The sequence below is a fragment of the Macaca nemestrina genome, chromosome 8 (assembly GCF_043159975.1).
Source record: "Macaca nemestrina isolate mMacNem1 chromosome 8, mMacNem.hap1, whole genome shotgun sequence".
Lineage (NCBI taxonomy): Eukaryota > Metazoa > Chordata > Mammalia > Primates > Cercopithecidae > Macaca > Macaca nemestrina.
The window spans coordinates 47,430,479-47,453,303 of NC_092132.1; the positions used below are offsets into that span (position 1 = coordinate 47,430,479).

A 22,825-nucleotide genomic window follows, 5' to 3' on the forward strand; every position below is an offset into this window, starting at 1 on the left:
AAGTGACACAATTACCCGAGCCTGGGAGACAGAGGTTGTAGTGAGCCAAGACTGCTCCACTGCACTCCAGCCTGGGCAATAGAAGGAGATTGTGTCTGAAAAAAACAAAAACAAAAACAAAAACAAAAAAAACCTCTCCAAATGGTTCTTTTTAGCAGAGGTTTAACGGTGGCTCTTTGCCTTCTCACCACCCTTTTGTCATATTTCCTCATGTGTGTGCTTCTTAGATATTCACTCACTCACTTATTCATTCACTAAATATTTATTGAGGACCTACTGTGCATCCTGTATCTGGTACCACGATAGGTGCTCTGATGTGGTACCCACAGGTCAGGAGGGACACAACTTAATCTGGTAAGGCCCAAAGTGTCCACTAAAGCTCTGTGCGGTCAGATGACAGGACTGTCAGCAAACAAATCAAACGATCTTTCTGAGTGCTGACTTGTGAAAGAGTTGGAGGCCTGAGGAGGTAAGACTGAAACCATGAAAGATCCCCAGGCAGTACATTTTGATACCAACAGAGTGCACAGATAGTAAGTTTCCAAAAAACTGGAGAGGCAACAGGGTGTTAAGGCAGGAAGTCCTGTTCCTACAGTTTAGGAAATCCAGGTCCTGAGAAGTAGAAAGTAGCTGCTTAGGGACACATAACCAATATGAGTGACATTGCCAAGCCTGGACGTCACGTCTCTTGGCTCAGTCAAACCCGTGGGCTTCACACCGATTCTTGAGAGTACTCATCATGGTACCAGAATCAGGGATCCTGGAGTCCAGCACAGGGGATGAACCACATCTGATTTGGCCCTAGGGCTCTACCTGGGCAGGAAGGGCAATCACAGTTTCTGTGCTTTGCACTGTTGCCTTAATAATTCATGCTGTAAACTGATGACAGCACTCTCCAGGAGGAGAAATTGTGCCCAGATGAGGAGCAAGAACAAATCCTGGCCAAGAGTCTTTTCTTCGGTAGGATTCTGCCTTGATCTTTTTTCCCCCAGTTTAATTTGGATGACATCAAATTCCTTTAAAAACAGATTTCATATTAGATTTGAAAATTGCCCACATCCATCAACCTACTATTAAATGTAAACGGCTGTACCCTGGGCTGCAGATTTGTAATGCTTAGATCACTCAAGAGACCTCAGGCTTCTAATAACGGACTCCAGATTTTTAAGCCCAATTTCTTGGCTTCCCTCATCCACATAATGCTCCAGAGAGACAGTGAGCACTCGCTTCCGTTTACAGCTGTCTTGCCCTAATGGACTGAGTGCAAGCATGAAGTCAGGGGCGGCTCCTGCAGGCTGACCTCAGGAGTCAGGGTTGGGTTCACAGCAAAGACAATGGAAAATGTAACGATGAGGCAGGACACTGGGTGAGGGCTGATGAGGACACGAGCCTTTAGGAACAAATTTCGTTTTTCTTGGAAGTAGGGTGCCTGGCTAAAGAGGTGCTATACCCACTGAATATACATGGATGAGCATTAGGGACTCTGGTCTGGGCCACAGCTAGCTTGCAAACAGGCCCACCTGGGGACCAATCTGTAGCACTCAGACCACTCCCAAATGGTCACTCCCTCTCTACTCGCCCTTCCATTCTCAATCTTCTTCTTCCCATGCATACCTGCGTTGCACTGGACCTCCTCTTATTCCAAGTGCCTCTCCAGGAAGGGTGTGGAGGGAGTAGCAGAAGTCGAGGGACTCAGACAATTGGTAAGAGATGCAGAACGTCAAGAAAATGTCCTCCGTCCATAGCCCCAGGCCTGACTTGTTTCCTTTTTCCCCCTCCATTAGTAACACATGAGGAAGCTTGCACTGAGCATCTGAGCTGAACCAGATCGAATCCCCACCCACAGAAGAGCTTTGGGTCTGCAAATGTGAGTCCACCTGGGAGTGACTTCCCCTGGGCGCAGTCAGTCCCTCACACACCCACTCCTAGCAAAAGGTGTAAATAGCACAGAGTGGCCAGACCAGAAAAGTTGGCCCTCTGACCTATTGCAGGCATGTGTGGTCTTATGGAAAATAGCTTATCTAATTGTTTTCACATCTGAATGCTCTCCATTAAAATTTTCATTTAATGCTTGAATGTGTCCAGGGTTTGTACCCTCACAAGGCAGTGGGAATAGTTTTATAAGAGAGGCTCCGTTTCAAAATCCGGGATTTGCAACCATCTGCCACTATACACAGTTTAACACTTGCTAGAATGAGTATAAAAGTTAATCTGTGCTATGAGCAGAATGTGACTCATCTGGATTCAGTTAAACAGCTCATGGTGCTTTTCAAAAAAGATATATGTGAAACCTTTGAAAACACAGTCTTGCCATGCAGAACACTGCTGTACACACCATCAGGAAGAAATGGGTGAAGGAGCATACAGAAAATTACATCCCTCAATGGACGCTCCAGAGAGTTCTATGAATGACATTGTCAGCAGACCCCAAACAATTCAGTGTGCATAAGTGTGGACTGACTAGGGAAAGATTTCCTGAAAAAAAAAATCCACAACTTGCACGCCTAAAGAAGGCTATCTTTCTAAGAAGATTGATGAATTAAAAAAAAAAAAATACCCACAATTTCTCCAGGATGATACATCATAGAAAGATTCACTCACTCATTCCCATTCAGCAAACATTGTGCACATCTGTGAATGCCAAGTACTCTTTGAGCTTTTGAGAATTCAGCAGTGAGAAAAAGATAATCGCCTCTGTCCTTGTGGGCTGTCCATTCTAGCAGTCTCTCAGGAATGGTTTGTCTTAAACAGGTGCCCTCTGGGGCCTGTGCTCAGATCCCCAATCATGCCCCTTGATGTGCCAGATGACAGGCATTTGAGGCACTCAGCACATCCTCAATATCATCCCGCTGACACCCTGTACCCCTTGAATCCTGCTGGGATGTCCTAGAGACTCATTTTTCTTCTTCTTTCCTATCAAAGGGAATAAAGCTGCAATGTCCTCCCTCTTAGCATCCATCAAGTGTCTTATCTTGTAGGACTAGAAGAAACCAGCTCCTTCTACCTCTCATCTCTGGGCCCATTCTTTTCTTCTTCCAAGATCGCAATGCTACGGGAATAAGGGGGAGGGAGAGTGCACCTGCATTTCACATAGGTGGGAGCTTCAGCTTGGGTCCCCACTTGGCTAATTGAATCTAATGACCAGACCTATTCAATATCCAAAAATAATCCACATAATAGGATCTAGTGAAAAAGTAAAGTAAACAGCAGAATAATGTTAATAGAAACAATGCTGAATACAAGTACATCTTGCTTAAGATTTGCACGGAAAGGAAAACTAACTAGAGGAGCATTTAGCAGAACAAGCCCTTCTCCAGCTCCCACTGTAACTTACTTCTGCAGGTTTTCTTATCTGGATTCAGGGTAAAGCCTTTCAGGCAGCGGCAGGAATAGGAATCATCTGTGTTAACACACTCATGCTGACATCCGTGATTAGATGAGGCACAGTAGTCTATCTCTGGCAAGAAGGAAAAATCACAAGAATGGCAAACCAATCAATACAGCTACCATATGAAAACCAGGGATTTCCAGTCTTCATTTTCCTAAACAGGTAAAATCCCACACCTCACAGAGTCACACTATGAAGGGGTCTCCTAATAAAGCTACTTCCATGTTTAGAGATACGGCCTCTCCTAAGAGAAACTTCTTCTCCTTCTTTCCTTCTCCTTCTTCTCCTCTTCCCTCCTTCCCCTCCTCCCCCTTCTTCCCCCTCTTTCCCTTCCCCCTCCTCCCTCTCTTCCCCCCTCCCTCCCTCCTCCTCTTCTTTCCCTCCTTCCTTCCTTCCTCTTTCTCTCTTCCTTCCTTCCTTCTTTCCTTCCTTCCTTCCTTCCTTCCTTCCTTCCTTCCTTCCTTCCTTCCTTCCCTCCTCCTCCCCCTCCTCCTCTTCCTCCTCCTCCTCCTCCTCTTCCTCCTTCTTCTTCTATTATTATTATTGTTATTATACCTAGACTCTTCTGCTAGGCAAAGACAAACTTCCTGACATATTAAAAAACGTTTATGCAACCAACAAATTTGTGAACATGCTGTCCTTGTCTTGATTCATGTAGGAGCCACTAAAATGAAAATGGGGTATTTGCCAGACTGTAGGCTGAGAATGGTTTAGCTGAGTGTTTTACTGAATTTAAGCAATTAAAACAATTAAACGTTCCCAAAGCCAAACTCCAAACCACTTATACCCATCAAACAGTGAGCCAAACAATAAGACACAAACTCATATCCTGGGAAAAATAAGGCCTAGGAGTGAAAAGAATAAATACTCTGAGTTCGAAACACCTCCTGGTTACTTTACTGGGCTCGGCTGCACATAAACAGGATCTTTACCTCAAGATTCACAGAGAATGTGACCTCTAGGGATACACTAATTTAGACCAAAATATTTTTTTAAAAAAGTATTTCATGAAATTTGTCATAATGAAATTTTACTTGTGTATTTTTTTGTTTTTGTTCTTTATTTTTTATTTCTTTTTTTCATATTTTTTGTATAAGTATTTTTAAATATGGAAATAAACTTTTATTGCAGAATTTGAGCAAAGTATTTTCCCATAGTGGAACTTGAACACATTGTTTAAAATTGCTTGAAATAAATGACCACTGATGGAATCTTAAAAGGAGTCTTTGTTTTGATGAGGGTTTTTATTATTTTAAGGAACATTTGAACTGCATAAATAATCTTCCTAATAAATAATTTGGTATAAATGAGAGTTCCCAATCCATACCAGAGGAAACAAACTGAGTAAGGGAAAGATATACAATATTCTTGAAAGGAAAAAATGTTGAGTAAGATGCCAATTTTTCCCAATTTAAACTTATGGAAACGTTAAGCAAAATATACAATCATGTCCAATTTCAAAAATGGACTGAGTAGTATAATAAATCCATGTACATATCACCCAGCTTCAGGAGAATCAATCTATGGCTGCTCTGCTTTCAACTACGTTCCAACTCTCTATAGTAAGATCCCACATTACTTTGAAGCAAACCCCAGACATTATATTGTTATTATTATTATTATTATTATTATTATTATTATTATTTGTTTTGAGACAGAGTCTCGCTCTGTTGCCCAGGCTGACGTGCAATGGTGCAGTCTAGGCTCACTGCAACCTCCGCCGCCCGGGTTCAAGCAATTCTCTTGCTTCAGCTTCCCGAGTAGCTGGAGTTACTGGTGCGTGCCACCATGCCTGACTAATTTTCTTTTTTTTTTTTTTTTGAGATGGAGTCTCACTCTAACACCCAGGCTGGAGTGCAGTGGCGTAATCTTGGCTCATTGCAACCTCTGCCGCCTGGGTTCAGGCAATCCTACTGCCTCAGCCTCCCAAGTAGCTGGGATTACAGGCGCCTGCCACCACGCCCAGCTAATTTTTGTATTTTTAGTGGAGATGGGGTTTCACCATCTTGGCCAGGCTAGTCTAGAACTCCTGACTTCGTGATCCACCTGCCTCAGACTTCCAAAGTGCTGGGATTACAGGAGTGAGCCACCACACCTGGCCCAGACATTGTATTGTTTTGTCCATAAATGCTTCATAATGTAGCTTTAAAACACTGGGAGTCTTTATAAACAATATAATTGCAATACCATAGTCATATATAAAGGCATTTAAAAAATCTTTCCCTTTTAAAACAATTTCAAGCTTACAAAAAGTTATAAACATAAAAATAGTACAAGAAACACTTATATACTCTTTACCCAGATTCACCTTCGTTAACATTTTACCCCATTCTTGTGATTACTTGGTCATCTCTCTGACCTATGTAAGGGTACATCATATACATTCTGGTCCTTTCCCTTAAAAACAGTCTGTGTTTCCTAAGAGGAGGGATATTCTCTTATATAACTGCAGTATGGTTATAAATTTCATAAGTTTACATTGATACAATACTTACATTTAATCTACCATCCATATTCTAATCTTGTCAGTTGACTTAATTATGTTCATCAGAGCATTTTTCACCTTCCAGTACAGGATCTAGTCTAGAGTCAGAGACTGTATTTTGTTTTCGTATCTGCTTAGTCTCCCTTAATCTAGAACCATGCTGCCTAATATGTCTATTTAAATTAAAATTGATTAAAATGAAATAACAATAAAAATTCAGCTGGGGTGGTGGCTCATGCTTGTAATCCCAGCGCTTTGTGAAGCTGAGGCTGGAGGATTGCTTGAACCCAGAAATTTGAGACCAGCCTGAGCAACACAGCAAGACCCCATTTCTAAAAAAGAATTTTTTTTTTTTTTTTTGAGATGGAGTCTTGCTCTGTTGCCCAGGATGGAGTGCAGTGCCACAATCTCAACTCACTGCAACCTCTGCCTCCCGGGTTCAAGCAATTCTCCTGCCTCAGCCTCCTGAGTAGCTGGGACTACAGGCGCACGCCACCACACCCAGCTAATTTTTTGTAATTTAGTAGAGACAGGGTTTCACTGTGTTGCCCAGGCTGTTCTCGAACTCCTGAACTCAGGCAATCCACCCGCCTCAGCCTCCCAAAGTGCTAGGATTACAGGCATGAGCCACTGCATCCGGCAAAAAAAGAATTTTTTTAAGTTAGCTGAGCATGGTGGCACCTGCCTATAGTCCCAGTTACAAGGGAGGCTGAGGCCAGAGGATCTTATGAGCCCAGGAGTTGGTGATTGCAGTGAGCTATGAGCTATGACTGTACCACTGCACTCCAGCCTGGGCAACAAAGCAAGAGCCTGTCTCTAACAACAACAACAACAAAAAAAGAAACAAAAATTCAGTTGCTGGGTTGCACTGGCTGTATCTCAAGTGCTCAATGGCCACATATGGCTCCTGACTACTGTATTGTCTGATGCAAACAGAGCATTCCATCCACCAGAGTGTCCCACTGGATAGTGATGGGCCAGAACATTTCCACAGCCTCTCTTTGTGCTTTATGGCATAGCAATTTTGGAATAATACAGTCTCTTCTACTTTTTTTTAGTTTTTATGAGGTATAATGGACAAAAACCAAACTGCACATACTCAAGAAAAACAATCTGATGCATTTGCATATGTAACCTGCCATGAAACCATCGCCACAATCAAAATAATAAGCATATGCATTACTCTCAAAACTTTCCTCCTGCCCCTTTCTAATTATTCTTCCCTACTCTCTCCAGTCCCAAATAACCATTTATCTTCTATCCAGATAAATCAGTTTGCATTTTCTAGAATTTTATTTTTATCTTCTTTTTTTATCTCCCTGAGGAATTTTAAATAAGTGTAATCATATAGTATGTATTCTTTTTGGTCTGGTTTCTTTCATTCAGCATAATTATTTTGAGATTCGTCCATATTCATATGTGTGTCAATAGTTTGTTCCTTTTTATTGCAGAGTAGTATTTCACTATGTGATTATAACACAATTTGTTTATCCATTCACTTGCTGAAGGGCTGTTTACCTGTTTCCAGTTTGGGGCTATCACAAATAAAGCAGCTATGAACATTAATGTGCAAGTTTTTGTGTGTACATACACTTTCATTCCTCTTGCATAATGGCTGAGTCATATGGGACATGTATGCTTAACTGCTTACACATTCCCACCAGCAATTTATGAGAGTTCCAGTTGCTCCGTATCCTCATCAACACTTGGTAATTTTAGTCATTCTAGTGGGCATGATTATCTCAATATGACTTCACTTTGTATTTACCTAATGACTAATGTTGTTGAATATATTTTCAAATGCTTCTTTGCCATCTCCATATATTCTTTGGTGAAGTGCCTATTCAAATATTTTGCCCATTTTTATTGAGAGGCTTGTTTTCTTGTTTTTTTGTTTTTTGTTTTTGTTTTTGACAGAGTCTTGCTCTGTCACCCAGGCTGGAATGCAGTGGCGCAATCTCAGCTCACTGAAACCTCTGCCTTCTGGGTTCAAGCAATTCCCCTGCCTTAGCTTCCCAAGTAGCTGGGATTACAGGCACCTGCCACCATGCCTGGCTAATTTTTGTATTTTTAGTAGAGACAAGGTTTCACCACATTGGCCAGGCTTGTCTCAAACTCCTGACCTCAAGTGATCCACCCGCTTTGGTCTCCCATTGTGCTGGGATTACAGGCATAAGCCACCGCGCCCAGCCTGAAAGATATTTTTAAAATTTCATATTTTGATTGTCCATTGTAAGTATATAAAATTAACTTATTTCTGTATATTAATTTTGTGTCCTGCAACCTTGATAAATTCACTTGCTATTAAAAGTTCTAGTAGCTTTTTTGTAGATTCCACTGGATTTTCTACATAGGTGATCAAGTTATCTGTTAATAAAGATGGTTGTTTTTTTTTTTATAATCTAGGTATCATTTATTTATCTTTCTCTGTCTTATTGCACTGGCTAGAACTTCCAGTACAATATTAAATAGAAGTGGTATGAGTGGACATTGTTTTATTCCTGATCTGAAAAGAAATTTTATTCCTGAAAGAAAAAGAAAATTTATTCCTGAAAGAAAGCACTGTCTTTCACTAGTAAGTATGATGTTAGCTGATGGTTTTTTCATTGATGTACTTTATCAGATTGAGGCAGTTACCTTCATTCCTAATTTGCTGAAAGTTTATTTGAAGAATAAATGAATGTCAGATCTTATCCAATGTCTTTTCTGCATCTATTGAGATGGCTCATACGGTTTTGACTTTTTAGTATGTTAATATTATGAATTACATCGATTGAGTTTTGAATGTTAAGCCAACTTTGAATTCCTGGAATTCACTTGGTCATGATGTATTGTACTTTTTAATATATTGTTGAATTTGACTGCTAGAAACTATTTAAAGAAATTTTGCAGGTATTTCATGAGAAATATTTGTGTCTAGTTTTCTTTTTTTATGTCTTTCTTTTCTGGTTTGGGCATCAGGGCAATGATAGCCTCATAGAATCAGTTGAAAATTGTTTTTCCTCTTTAATTTTTTGGAATAATTTGTGTAGAATTAGTATTAGTTTTTCTTCAAATGTTTGGTAGAATTCACCAGTTAAGCCAACTAGGTTTGAAGTCTTCTCTGTGGGAAGGTTTTAAAGTGCACATTCCATTTCTTTTAATAGATAGAGATCTATTCAGACTATATATATATATAGTGTGTGTATATATATATATATGTGTGTATATATATATAAATATGTGTGTGTGTATATATATATATATATATATATTTTTTTTTTTTTAGTCTGTCAGGGGACAGGGTCTCACCCTGTTGCCCAGGCTGGAGTGCAGTGGTGTGATCATGGCTCACTTAAGCCTCAACCTCCTGGGCTCACGCAACCCTCCTGCCTCAGCCTTTTGAGTAGCTGGGACTACAGGCACTTGCTACCATGCCCAGTTAATTTTTTGTAGAGATGGGGTCTTGCTATGTTGCTCAGGCTGATCTAGAACTCCTGGCCTCAAGCAATCCTCCCACCTCAGCCTCCCAAAGTTCTGGGATTACAGGTATGAGCCACCATGCCCAGCCTCTATTTAATCTTGGGTAAACTTTAGTAGTTTGTGTCTTTCAAGGAATTTGTTCATTTCATCTAAGTTGTCAAAGTTATTGGCATAAATTTGTTCATGATTTTTCTGTATATGTGTGTGTGTGTATACGTGTGTGTGTGTGTCTCTGTGTGTGTGTGTGTGTGTGTGTGTGTGTGTGTGTGTATATATACATATATATATGTTTTTTTTTTTGGTGGAGATGGGCTCTATGTTGCCCAGGCTGGTCTTGAACTCCTTGCCTCAAGTGATCCTCCTGCTTTGGCCTCCCAAAGTGTTCAGATTACAGGCATGATCCACCATGCTTGGCCTGTATTATCCTTCAAAGTTTGTAGGATATGTATTGATGTCCACTTTCTCATTCCTAATTAGGAATTTGTGTCTTCTCTCTTTTTTCTTCCTTGACTAGTCTGGTTAGACATTTATCAATTTTTTTAATCTTCTAAAAAAACCACATTTTGGTTTTTACCAATTTTCTCTATTGCTTTTATGTCTTCTATTCCTTTTATTTTAGCTCAGATCTTTATTATTCCCTCTCTCTTCAATGTCTCATATATGAAGACATGTTCAGTTCCCTGTCCATTCATTTATTCAGTAAACACTCCTGAGCATTTGCCACGGGGCAGGCACTAGGATCAGCACTGAACAAAGAGGCACGGTCCTTGCTTTATGAAATTTGTAGGATTCCCTTACAATCACTTATATTGGAAAATATTCAGTAATCAAATAATAACACCAATAAATATACATTTATAAATTAGATATACATAATTGGATAATTTTATGAAGAACAGGTATTAAAGACATGATAAAAAAGCATAAAGAAGCAATTTTCTCCTAGAAAATCAGCAAAATTTTTTAAAGTTGCCCCCTTAAGAAACACTTTTTTTTTCTTCAACTTTTATTTTAAGTTCTAGGGTATATGTGCAGAATGTGCAGGTTTGTTAGGTAAATATGTGCCATAGTGGTTTGCTGCACAGATCAGCGCATCACCCAGGTATTAAGCCCAGCATCCATTAGCTATTCTTCCGCATGCTTTCCCTCTCCCTGCTTCCTGCTACAGGCCCCGGTGTGTGTTGTTCCCTACCATGTGTCCATGTGTTAAGATGAAATAGACAAATTCCTTTTTCACTGCTGGTGGGAATGTAAACTAGTACAACTGCTATGGAAAACAGTGTGGAGATTCCTCAAAGGACTAAAAGTAGATCTACCATTTGATCCAGCAATCCCACTACTGAGTATCTACCCAGAGGAAAATAAGTCATTATGTGAAAAAGATACTTGCACACACATGTTTATAGCAACACAATTCGCAATTGCAAAAATATGGAACCAGCGCCAATGCCCATCAATCAACAAGTGGATAAAGAAAATATAGTGTCTATATACACCATGGAATACTACTCAGCCATAAAAAGGAACAAAATAATGGCATTTGCAGCAACCTAGAAGGAGTTGGAGACCATTATTCTAAGTGAAGTAACTCAGGAATGGAAAACCAAATATCCCACTTCTCACTTTTAAATGGGAGCTAAGCTTTAGGATGCATAAGGCATAAGAATGATACAATGGACTTGGGGTGGGAGGGTGCTGAGGAATAAAAGACTACACATTGGGTATTACATATCCTGCTCAGGTGATGGGTGTACCGAAAATCTCAGAATCACCACTAAAGGACTTGTCCATGTAACCAAACACCACCTGTTCCCCAAAAACCTATTGAAATCATAAACAATTTAATTTAAAAATAAAAATTGCTCCCTTAAACACTTACGGTAGAGTATAAATCAGTACAATGTTTTTGGAAAATAATTTTGAATATGTATCAAAAGCCTTAAAAATGTTAATAGCCTTTGACTCAATACATTTCCTTTTTTGTTGTGTTCCTAAGAAAATGATCAGAAAAAAAAGATTCAAGCATAAGAATGTTTATCACAATACTATTTGAGCAGCCAAAAAAACCTGAATACATTCTGACATATGCCTTTAACAGAATTTTACACAGTTATTAAAATGTTTTTGATAACGTTGAAGTGACATGTCAAAATGCTTATGATTTATTGTTATACTGCATGATCTCAACTCTATAAAAAATCCATATACATACATTAAAAAAAGACTGGAGAGAAATGTTCCAAATTGGCATAAACAATCATTATCAGCTAGGTGCAGTAGTGTGCGCCTATAATCTCAACACTTGGGAGGCTGAGGCACAAGACTGCTTGAGCTAAGGAGATCAAGACCAGCCTGGGCAACATGGTGAGAACCCCGTCTCACAAAACAAAACAAAACACAAAAACAATGGTTTTCTCTGAGTGATAGTATCACAGATCATTTTATTTCATAGAATTGCATTTCTATAGGAACCAGTTTCCCTCAACAAGCCTGTATTACTTTTGTAATCAGAAAAAGTACTAAAAATAAATGTACACATTTGTAATTGTGAAACTAGTTGCCATGGAAAATGGCCCAAATAATATACAAAAAGGAACAATGCACCGGGCGCGGTGGCTCACGCCTGTAATCCCAGCACTTTGGAGGCCAAGGCGGGCGGATCATGAGGTCCGGAGATTGAGACCATCCTGGCTAACACAGTGAAACCCCGTCTCTGCTAAAAATACAAAAAATTAGCCGGGCGTGGTGGCAGGCACCTGTAGTCCCAGCTACTTGGGAGACTGAGGCAGGAGAATGGCATGAACCCGGGAGGCGGAGCTTGCAGTGAGCCGAGATAGGGCCACTGCACTCCAGCCTGGGCGACCAGTTAGACTCCGTCTCAAAACAAAACAAAACAAAAAAAAGGACCATGTAGGAAGTGTCCTGTGATTTGCAGAAGAAAATAATCAGGGAACATTGCTGAAAACAATATATATATCTTCAGGTGCATATCTGCTACAGTTCGGATGTTTGTTCGCATAAACTTCATGTTAAAATTTAATCCCCAGTGTTGGAGGTGGGGCTTAATGGGAGGTGTTTGGGTCCTGGTGGGGAATCCCTGATGAATAGCTCGGTGCTGTCCTCACAGTAATGAGTACGTTGGCTCTGTTAGTTCTCATGAGAGCTGGTTGTTAAAAAGAGCCTGGCACCTCCCCATCCTTTCTCTCTTGCTTCCTCTCTCACCATGTGACCTCTGCACACTCGGCTCCACATCACCTTCCGCTGTGAGTGGAAGCAGCCTTAGGCTTTCACTAGATGCCCAATCTTCCAGCCAGCAGAATAAGAAGCCAAATAAACCTTATTTTCTTTACAAATTACCCAGTCTCAGGTGTTCCTTTATAGCAACACAAATGGACTAAAACAATATCCATTTTGTACTGGTGCTGTGTGATAGTATCACAGATCATTTTATTTCATAGAATTTCATTTCTACCTCTGCCTCAGGTTTCCTCCCTCTGTCACTGCCTTCAAATCTTTAATCAAAGGCTAGTATTACTTTGCTGTTGAGACCTGTAGTATTCTCTTATCCTGCTCCAATAGAATGTGGGCTCTATAAGGACAGATATTGGTGGGGTTTTTTTGGTCTGTATAATTTATTACTGCATGCCCAGTGTCTACAATCATATCTGACACATAGTAGCTACTCAACAAATATTTTGTGGAATGAATAAAGGTTATTGGTATTACTCTTACTGGAGTGTGTTTTTTGAGGGTTTAGATACATAAACATTGCACACCAAGAAGCAACATGGGGGACATTACGAATGGAAGACAGCTCCCATGCCCTCCATAAGGCTTCTTCCCAGCAAACTGTTTAAAAACCTCCTTCTAGGAGGATCTCAGTTCAACAATCAGCATCCTGTGGTTACAGACATTTGGCCAGTTACAAACCCAACCAATCATTCCTTGAGCACAAATTTCTCCACACACAAATTGGTCAAATGCCTATTAAAGTTTAGATGGTCGCTACTACATTTTCCACGCCTGGCTAGTCTACTAAATGAAATAAAGTTACTCTGATATGACTCATTCTTAGTGGCCACAAAGAATGCAAGTAGCCAAATTTGTTTGATTTATTTCTAAGAGCAAGAAAATAGATATCAGCTCCGTCTAGGGAATCACTTTCTAAGAGTCAGAGCTATACAAAGTGGAACGAACTGCCATGGGGTGTAGTGAATATCCTGTCAGTAGGGGTATTCAAGTGCAGGTTGGATGATGGCACAGTGAGAGTATTGTAGGATGGATAGTTGGGCAAGAACTAGGTTGAACTTTAAGGCCTCTTCCAGCTGAAAGTGTTTGATTTATGCACATAGGGAGTCACAAAAGTGACATATTACAGGCTATAGGAAGGTAGTGGCACTCAGTATGTTATCTATGCCCTGGCCAAGAAACCTGACAACCGATACTTTGTAGTTCTTCTATTGCGGATTCAGTATAAAATTATTTCCGGCCAGGAATGGTGGCTCATCTCAGCACTTTGGGAGGTCAAGCTGGGAGAATCACTTGAGGTCAGGAGGTCTAGTCCAACCTGAGCAACATAGCAGATCTCATCTCTACTTTAAAAAGTTTATTTCCTTCTGTGTTTTGTTTTTAGTGCAAACACAAAAATATTCATTCAGTGCTTTACTCTGTGCAGAACATTCTTATTTGAAAAATAAGGATGGAAATGTCAACCAAGTTATCACTGGAGACTGAAAATCAATGAGCATAATGACCTCCAAGTACAAAAATAATAAATGGCAACATGCAAAAGATGGTGTCCACAATTGCCTTTATTCATCATTACAGGCATTAGATGATTGAGCATTAGACTCAAAGCCCACAGTCTCCTTGCTACCAAAAACATGAATCCCTGTCCAGCGGACTGAAGTCCTCTATAGATCTTTCTGGTGAAAAGACCCTGGATATCTGAGTGTTCTTTCTCATGCTTGGCTAAAGAGTAAGGGTTTCAATTTGGATCTCAAAAAGTCTTGCTACCAGATGACCAGCAATTCCACTTCTGGGTATAAAAACCCACAAGAACTGAAAGCAAGGACTGGAACACTCATGTTTATAGTAGCATTATTCACAATAGGCAAAAGATGGAAGTAGCCCAAATGTCCATCAACAGATGAATAAACAAAATGGGGTATATACATACAATTGAATACTATGCAGTCTTAAAAAGGAAGGAAATTCTGATATATACTACAACACAGATAAACCTTGAGGACGTTATGCTAAGTGAAATATGTCAGACAGCAAAGGACAAATACCGTACAATCCCACTTACATGAAGTACCGAGAGTGGTGAAATTCATAGACAGAAAGTAGAATGGTGGTTGGCAGGGCAGGCAATGGGGAGTTATTGTTCAATGGGTACAGTGTTTCAGTTTGGGATGACGAAAAGTTCTGGAGATGGATGGTGAGGATAGTTATAGCTGGGTGGAAATCAGGTGACCCCAGCCAAGGGGTGTGGTCTGGAGAGGCAGGAAGGACACAGGCTAGGATATGCGTTTTTCACAATGTGAATGTATTTAATGCCACTGAATGGGTACAGTGATAAATTTTCTATTATGTATGTTTTACAACAATACCAAAAAAAAAAAAAAAGTCTTGCTAACATTTTGCAAACTGATGGTACCTGTTTCCACCTTTCTCCCCTCTAGCTTTGGATGGGCTGCTCCAGGGTAAGAAATTGACATAAAGGTAGTGCTTTTTTGAACAACACTTACATATTTCAAATTATAGTACTAGTTCATGAACATGAAGCCCTATTATGTACATTTTGGCTTAATCATAAATTAACCATGCTTGGTTTATTACATTGACTAGTCTACATATTTTAGACAATAATTGCATACGTACTAATTTGATTCGCTTTCAAATATACTTTTGGTTAAAAATATAGGCTGAAATTTAAGAAACTGAGTTTATTTTATTTTTTGCAAGTTTATAAGAAGTAGAATTAAAAAAAAAAATCTTTCAACATCACAGCAGTAGCCAGGCTGACTTGGCTGGAAGCCGGTGGGAGGCCTTCGTACTAACAGGGTGGCTGCCTCGGATCTGAGCTTCTGCCTCTATCCTGTTTCTGTAATTTTAACTGGTCCCTGTTTCTCAGTTCTTGTCCCTGCCACAGATCTGGAGCACTCCTGAGCGTTTCACTCTTACGACTGAGCTTTTGCCTTACTTTCTACTTTTAGCTTTCCAAGTACTCTGTCTCCTCTCTTCCTCTTGTCTCCCTCCTCCTGGGTCTGGCTCCTGCCCACCCCAAGCATGGTGGGAAGAGGGCTCTTCTAAGGGATGTACTGCCCTGAGGCTGCCTGCCGGAACCCTCCAATCTCCCAGCCCTCTTCCCTGCCCACGCATTGGGGCAGCCCACTTCTGGGTCTTGATTCTGACAACTGCACTGCTGGGCTCGCTGCCTAGCTGGTGAGACCTCACAGCTGGATCAGCCCCTCCCGTGGCTCCTAGCCAAACCTCCTCTCCCAGTCCCCCTACGCTGCGGTATCTACTTCCAGGGTCCGATTCCAGGGCTCCAACACTCTCCTTGCCTGCACCACCCTGGGCTGGGGATCTGGGACAGGAGGCATGCTGAGCCACAGGGTGGGGAAGATGGTGCCACTCTGGGAACTAGGGCTGGTGCTGGGGTGGAAATCAGGTGACCCCAGCCAGGGGGTGCAGTCTGGAGAGGCAGGTAGGAGACTGGCTAGGATATGTGTTTTTCTCCAGCCCTCATCCCTGCAAGGCAGCATCTCACCTGTTCTGGTCTAACTGGTCTCCTTCCTCTAACTCCTGCTGTAGTCCTGGTTGCATCACACTGTAGGCTGTTGGTCACATAACTCCTGGCACCATGACTCAGCTACTCAGTGTGGCTATGGCTAGGGTCCCTCACCAGCCTGCAGTAGAAATCTTGAACGGTTTATGCACCTTTAAACTTAGCCCAGACATGTGGTATATGCACAATAAATAAAAATTTAGAGTTTTGGAGGCCAGGTGTGGTGGCTCATGATGACCATAATTCCAGCACTTTGGGAGGCTGAGGTGGGAGGATTGCTGGAGCCCAGGAGTTGGAAGCTGCAGTGAGCTAGGATTGCACCACTACACTCCAGCATGGGTGATAGAGCAAGATCCTATTTCTAAAAAACATAATGATAATAAATAAAGAAATAAAGTCTTTGAAGCCCACATCGTCCCTTTTTAGCCTTTTTTTTTTTTTTTAAGACAAAGTCTTACTGTGTCGTCCAGGCTGGAATGCAGTGGTGCCATCATGACTCACTACAGCCCCAACCTCCTAGGCTCAACTAGTGGTCTTCTCACCTGAGCCTCCCAAGTAGCTGGGAGTACAGACACTTGTCACCATGCCTGGCTAATTTAAAAAAAAAAAAAAAAAGTTTTTGTAGAAATAGCGTCCCTCCACATTACCAGGGCTGGTCTCAAACTCCTGGGCTCAAGTAATCCTCCTGCTTCTCTTTCCAAAGTGCTGGGATTACAGGCGGGAGCCACTGTGCCCAGCCTCATTTAGTCTTCAAGATTATGCTATGGCCGGGTGCTATGGCTCATGCCTGTATTCCCAGCACTTTGGGAGGCTGAGGTGGGTGGATCTCTTGAGGTCAGGGATTCGACACCAGCCTGGCTAATATGGTGAAACACCATTGCTATCAAAAAATACCAAAAAAATTAGCTGGGTGTGGTGGTGCGAGCCTATAGTCTCAGCCACTCGGGAGGCTGAGGTGGGGGAATCGCTTGAACCCAGGAGGTGGAGGTTGCAGTGAGCCGAGGTTGCATCACCGCTCTCCAGCCTGGGTGATAGAGTAAGACCCAGTGTCAAAAAAAAAAGGAAAGAATAATGCTATGTAGTAGGCAGTATTATCATCTTCTATGGTAACTGAGGAAACTGAGGCATAAATAACTTGCCCAAGATCACCAAAAGAAAAAGCAGAGAAGCTGGGATTGGAACCAAGGCTGGCTGCTGGCAGCCCACGACCTCCTCTTTGATGAGGAACACTGACTCATCAGCCCAACAACCACAACTCCCCAACCACAACGACAGCCCAGGCTGCTATTTTATAGTTCAGAATATTCAGAAGGGAAGGGAGACCAGGAACACAAAAGCCCACTCATTCATTTACTTACTCTTTCAATAAACAAAACAAATAAACCACAGTATACTCCAGTCATGCACGGGGCATGGAGACTACAGTTCTCTGCCTGGTTCACATCTTCGACTTCTTTCCTTCTCCTGGAACCCCCACCTCACCCTTTTCTGCCTAGTGAATGACAGCTCCACTTCCAAGACTCAGCCACAGTATCTTCTCCATTAAGGACTTTGCCTTATTCATTTCTATTGGCACATGGCTGGGGCTCCAGAAATGTATGCTTTTGACCTAATGTGTCCCTTATAGTTCCATACATCACCCACACCTCCAGCTCTGGTGTTTGTAAGCTGCTGACATCTAGGTATTGAAGAGTAGGAAGTAAGTTTATGTTGAAAAAGGTTTTGTGTAGACATATCCTGTTTTACATAATGAATATATTTTAGCATTTTAGAAAGGTTGTAGGTACATGAACTGTTTATGAATTAAAATCCTGTTTTCTCACTGATGCATGTCTCTGAGGTGCCTTACATTATTCTAGATTGTTATTAAAGTTCACTTTTTATAAATGCTTGGCCCTAATACTTAAAAAACAAGCTTTTCTCAAGTGATTCTCCCTATAGAAGGATAATAATCCACACACAATCCCTTAAGTCTCCTGATATACCTTTATATTTAATAGAACACTTTTGGAATCTTTTTGCAACTAGTTATTATCTTTTGTGCAAAACTAATGATCATCTTTAATTTATAGAGTTTTATGTTCAGATTTTGGGAGGTGAAATTAATTCTGATTTTTATGTATATAGTTAAAATCAAATTGAACTAAATATCTCAAGCAAAAAATGAGCAGTTCTTTGCAAACTGCCGTCCACCAGAAGAAACCACTTACGATTCTTTTTGGCTCAGCGATTTTCTTGTGTGGAGTCAGAGCTAAAGCCCACAAGCCACAAACCTTCAATGAAAACATCTCAAGCCCTGTTAGTGCTGATGGGCACAGTCAGGCTGAGTTAGCATGAAGTAAGTTCGTCTGATTGTCAGCACGCTCAGCAGATGCTGAAGGAACAGTCATGGTACCTTCATCATATTCCCTGAATAGTGATGTTGAGATACAGTGGTCTATGGTCTTAAGCCAAGTCATGAAAGTTCTGACAGAAGAGGAATGGGGCAAAAGGTATTAGACCCCCATGACATAATTACATGCTAATCTATACTTGAGAGATTTCCATGGCCACAGTTACTACAGCAATAACATCAACATTTCTCTGTGTGTGCATATATGTGTAACTTACTTGTGCACGTTTTTTTATCTGGGTTAAGGGCAAATCCTTCATGGCACTGGCAAAGGTAGGAGCCATCAGCATTTACACATTCATGTTCACATCCGTGGTTTTCTGAAGCACAGTAGTCCACAGCTGGAGAGAATAAAACACATTCAGAATTAGAAATGCAAACAGAGGAAAAGGGAAAGGTAGGATGAGGGCATACTGATAACAGATATTAATTAGGATTAATATTATTGCCCCCCAAAAAGAGTAGAATAAACAGATATGAACCCAAGGTCTCTGCCCTCCTCAAAAAAAAAAAAATCAGGAGTCTATATCAGGCAATTCATACAGGAAGATAAACTAAAGAACAAGTGAACTATTGCATTTAAAAGTTAAAGAACTGCAAATCAGGCCGGGCGCGGTGGCTCAAGCCTGTAATCCCAGCACTTTGGGAGGCCGAGACGGGCAGATCACGAGGTCAGGAGATCGAGACCATCCTGGCTAACACGGTGAAACCCCGTCTCTACTAAAAAATACAAAAAACTAGCCGGGCGAGGTGGTGGGCGCCTGTAGTCCCAGCTACTCGGGAGGCTGAGGCAGGAGAATGGTGTAAACCCGGGAGGCGGAGCTTGCAGTGAGCTGAGATCTGGCCACTGCACTCCAGCCTGGAGGACAGAGCGAGACTCCGTCTCAAAAAAAAAAAAAAAAAAAAAAAGAACTGCAAATCAAAATCATCACAAGGTGCACCTACAGCTAGTAAACTGGCAAAAATAAGATGAGAGAAAACCCAGTGGTAGAAAGGCAGCAGCGTTACTAATGGTGGGGGCATTATAAATTGAGAAAGATCCTTTCAGAAGGCAATTTGATAATGTTCACCCTGGATGTGAAACCCAAAGAAACAGCTGGGAAAAGGGTGATATTATATACAATAAGCTATTAACAGCGTTGTATACAACAACAACAAAAAACCTTAGAAAATAAGATGAACATTGAATAAGGGTAAATGGTTTAATAATGTATGAGAAAATAGACTGGCTGATTTTTCATTAGTTCCACAAGTATTTGCTGAGTACCTACTATGGGCCAGGTCCTGTTTTAGGTGCTAAGGATAGAACGAGTTACAAAACAATCCAAAATTCCAGCCCGAGGAGCTTACATTTGGATAATGATGGTGGAACTGGGGAACAGACAAGAAATAAAATAAGTAAATAGCATAGACTATTAGGAAATAAAGAAAATTCTGGAGAAACACAAAACAATGAATAGGAGTAGGGTCAGTGGGGGAGTGGGTAGCGGGTGGGATGTAATAGAGGTGGTCAGGAAAGGCCTCTCTGAGAAGGTGGGTGGTTAGGAACAGTGCTGACTAACATACGAGCCATGAGGGTATCTGGGAGATAGTATCTTGGGCAAAAGAAACAGCAAGTGTGAAGGCCAAGAGGTGGGACTCTGCTTGGGGGGCTGGAGGATCAGCAAACAGGCCAGGGTGGCTGGAGGAGGGAGAGAGGTAGGAGATGAGAAGGGGGCAGTCAGGAGGGACCCATGGGCCATGCAAGGACCTCAGGTTTTAGTCTGAATGAGTTGGGAGTCACTGCAGGGTTCTGGACCCATGAGTCCAGAAGAACAGACTGAGAGGGCAAATGTGAGAGTGGAAAACCAGTAAGGAAGTGACTCCAGTGATCCCAGCGGGGATGGGTGGAGGCTTAAACCGGGATGTTGCAGGGGATGAGGGGGAGTGGTGTTCTGGAAGTTATGGGTTGAATTGTGTCCCCCAAAAAGACATGTTGGAGTCCTAAACCCTGGTACCTACTAATGTGGTCTTATTTGGAAATCGGGTCTTTGCCGAAGTAACCAAGTTAAAATGTGCTCATTAGGGTGGTGAGCTCTAATTAATATGACTGGTGTTCCCGAACACCTCCCAGCAGGCCCCACCTCCAACATTGGGGATCAAATTTATTTTCTCTTTTTTCTTTTCTTTTCTTTTTTTTTTTTTTTGAGACAGGGTCTCTCTTGTCACCCAGGCTGGAGTGCAGCGGCACCACCTCTGCTCACTGCAGCCTCAACCTCCTGGGTTCAAGTGATCCTCCTGCCTCAGCCGTCCAAGTAGCTGGGACTACAGGTGTGCACCACCACACCCAGTTAATTTTTATATTTTTAGTAGGAACAGGGTTTCGCCATGTGGGCCAGGCTGGCCTCAAACTCCTGAGTTCAAGAGATCCACCCACCTCAGCCTCCCAAAGTGCTGGGATTACAGGCATGAGCCGCTGTGCCTGGCCACAGAGATCAAATTTCAACACAAGACCTGGTGAAGCCAAATAAACCATATCCAAACCAGAGCACAGCTCTAGCAAACTAACACACCCGGTAAATACTGAAGGTGGGCTAACAGGATTCCTGTTGGATTAGAGATGAAATGAGAAAAAGAGAGTGCACCTAGGATCGACTCTGGGGTCGACAGAGCAAGACCCTGTCTCAAAAAAAAAAAGGAAAAGTTTTTGGAAATCCCAGCTACTTGGGAGACTGAGGCAGGGCAATCATTTGAGCTCAGGAGCTTAAGACAAGTCCCTTTTCAAAAAAAAAGTATTCCCTACAATGTTTTAGGATATATTAGTATCAAAAGTGTGTAAATAATAACAAGGAAATAGAATCTACAAAATTAATACACATGTAAAATTTTAAAAAGCAAAACCACGCATGGAGAAGATGACATATTTAGCATAGTAATAAAAAGATGCAAAGGGAAAACACTAAAGATTTGTAAAGGGTAATAACTTGTGTTAAGTTTATTCTTTTGCTCCAAAGCTTCATTAAGTTACAGTCTAGGCCGGGAGTGGTGGCTCATGCCTGTAATTCCAGCACTTTGGGAGGCCGAGGCGGGTGGATCACCAGAGGTCAGGAGTTCAAGACCAGCCTGGCCAACATGGTGAAACCCTGTCTCTACTAAAAATACAAAAATTAGCTGGGCGTGGTGGCAGGTGCCTGTAATCCCAGCTACTCAGAAGGCTGAGGCAGGAAGAATTGCTTGAACCCGGGAGATGAAGGTTGCAGTGAGCCGAAATTGCACCACTACACTCCAGCCCGGGCGACAGAGCAAGACTCTGTCTCAAAAAAAAAAAAAAAAAAAAAGTTTCAGTCTAAATATTGTTTTTGTAACTTCAGCTCCCTAAAGAGTTCTAGTAGGGCCGGGCGCGGTGGCTCAAGCCTGTAATCCCAGCACTTTGGGAGGCCGAGACGGGCAGATCACGAGGTCAGGAGATCGAGACTATCCTGGCTAACATGGTGAAACCCCGTCTCTACTAAAAATACAGAAAACTAGCCGGGCGTGGTGGCGGGCACCTGTAGTCTCAGCTACTTGGGAGGCTGAGGCGGGAGAATGGCGTGAACCCGGGAGGCGGAGCTTGCAGTGAGCCGAGATCACGCCACTGCACTCCAGCCTGGGAGACACAGCGAGACTCCGTCTCAAAAAAAAAAAAAAAAAAAAAAAAGAGTTCTAGTAGAACCTAGTATTTGCAGGTTAAATTCACAAGTCATTATGTTGGGGATAGGGCATTCATGTCGTCTCAGGGTCTGAACGTCATGGAACGTTAGCCGCTTGCTAGAGTGGAGTCAAAACGACTGAGCTAGCACCACCCCCTTCTAACAGTTCATTTCTCATTTCTCAAGAACCAAGGGACCATTAAATGAATCAATGGTGACACTGGGAACACTGAGATCGAGGAAGGCTAAACCCTGGCACACGGTCCAGTCTGTTTGTCACAGGAGTTGGCCATACCAGAGCCTGCATGGGCCTGTGTTAGCAGGCAACAATCCCCAGCTTCAACTTCCTCATGCTGGGCTGGACTCACCATCATGAAACTCTCCCAATCCCGGATATGGGTGCCTGCCATCAGTCATCCAGTCCTATCTATGGCCACCCGCTTCTTAGTATCCCCTACAAAAACAGGAGCTGCTGATCTGACTTCCAACTTGTAGGACATTGATGGTGCTGCAATGATGAGTGATCAAGTCACTATACCTAAAAGTCAGAAACTCAGACTCTACCTCTCTCTTATACCATGGGGTATAATCTGAGCCCAGCCACTTCTGTCCCTCAGAGGTATGATACCTCATA

At 41.9% G+C, this 22,825-nt stretch overlaps 1 protein-coding gene across 3 annotated transcripts in view; it reads right to left on the bottom strand.

The window, feature by feature from the left end:
• Positions 1-22,825, bottom strand: part of LOC105476092 (matrilin 2) — a 167,356-nt gene that overhangs the window by 38,865 nt on the left and 105,666 nt on the right. For 2 of the 3 annotated variants that reach the window (XM_011731742.2, XM_011731741.3), the window contains exons 6-7: positions 18,742-18,864; positions 3,335-3,457 (exon numbers count right to left, since the gene is read on the bottom strand). In XM_011731742.2, coding sequence (XP_011730044.2) covers positions 3,335-3,457; positions 18,742-18,864 — 246 coding nt within the window. The remainder of the gene's footprint in view (positions 1-3,334; positions 3,458-18,741; positions 18,865-22,825) is intronic. The other variant, XM_011731743.3, reaches the window with a different exon arrangement.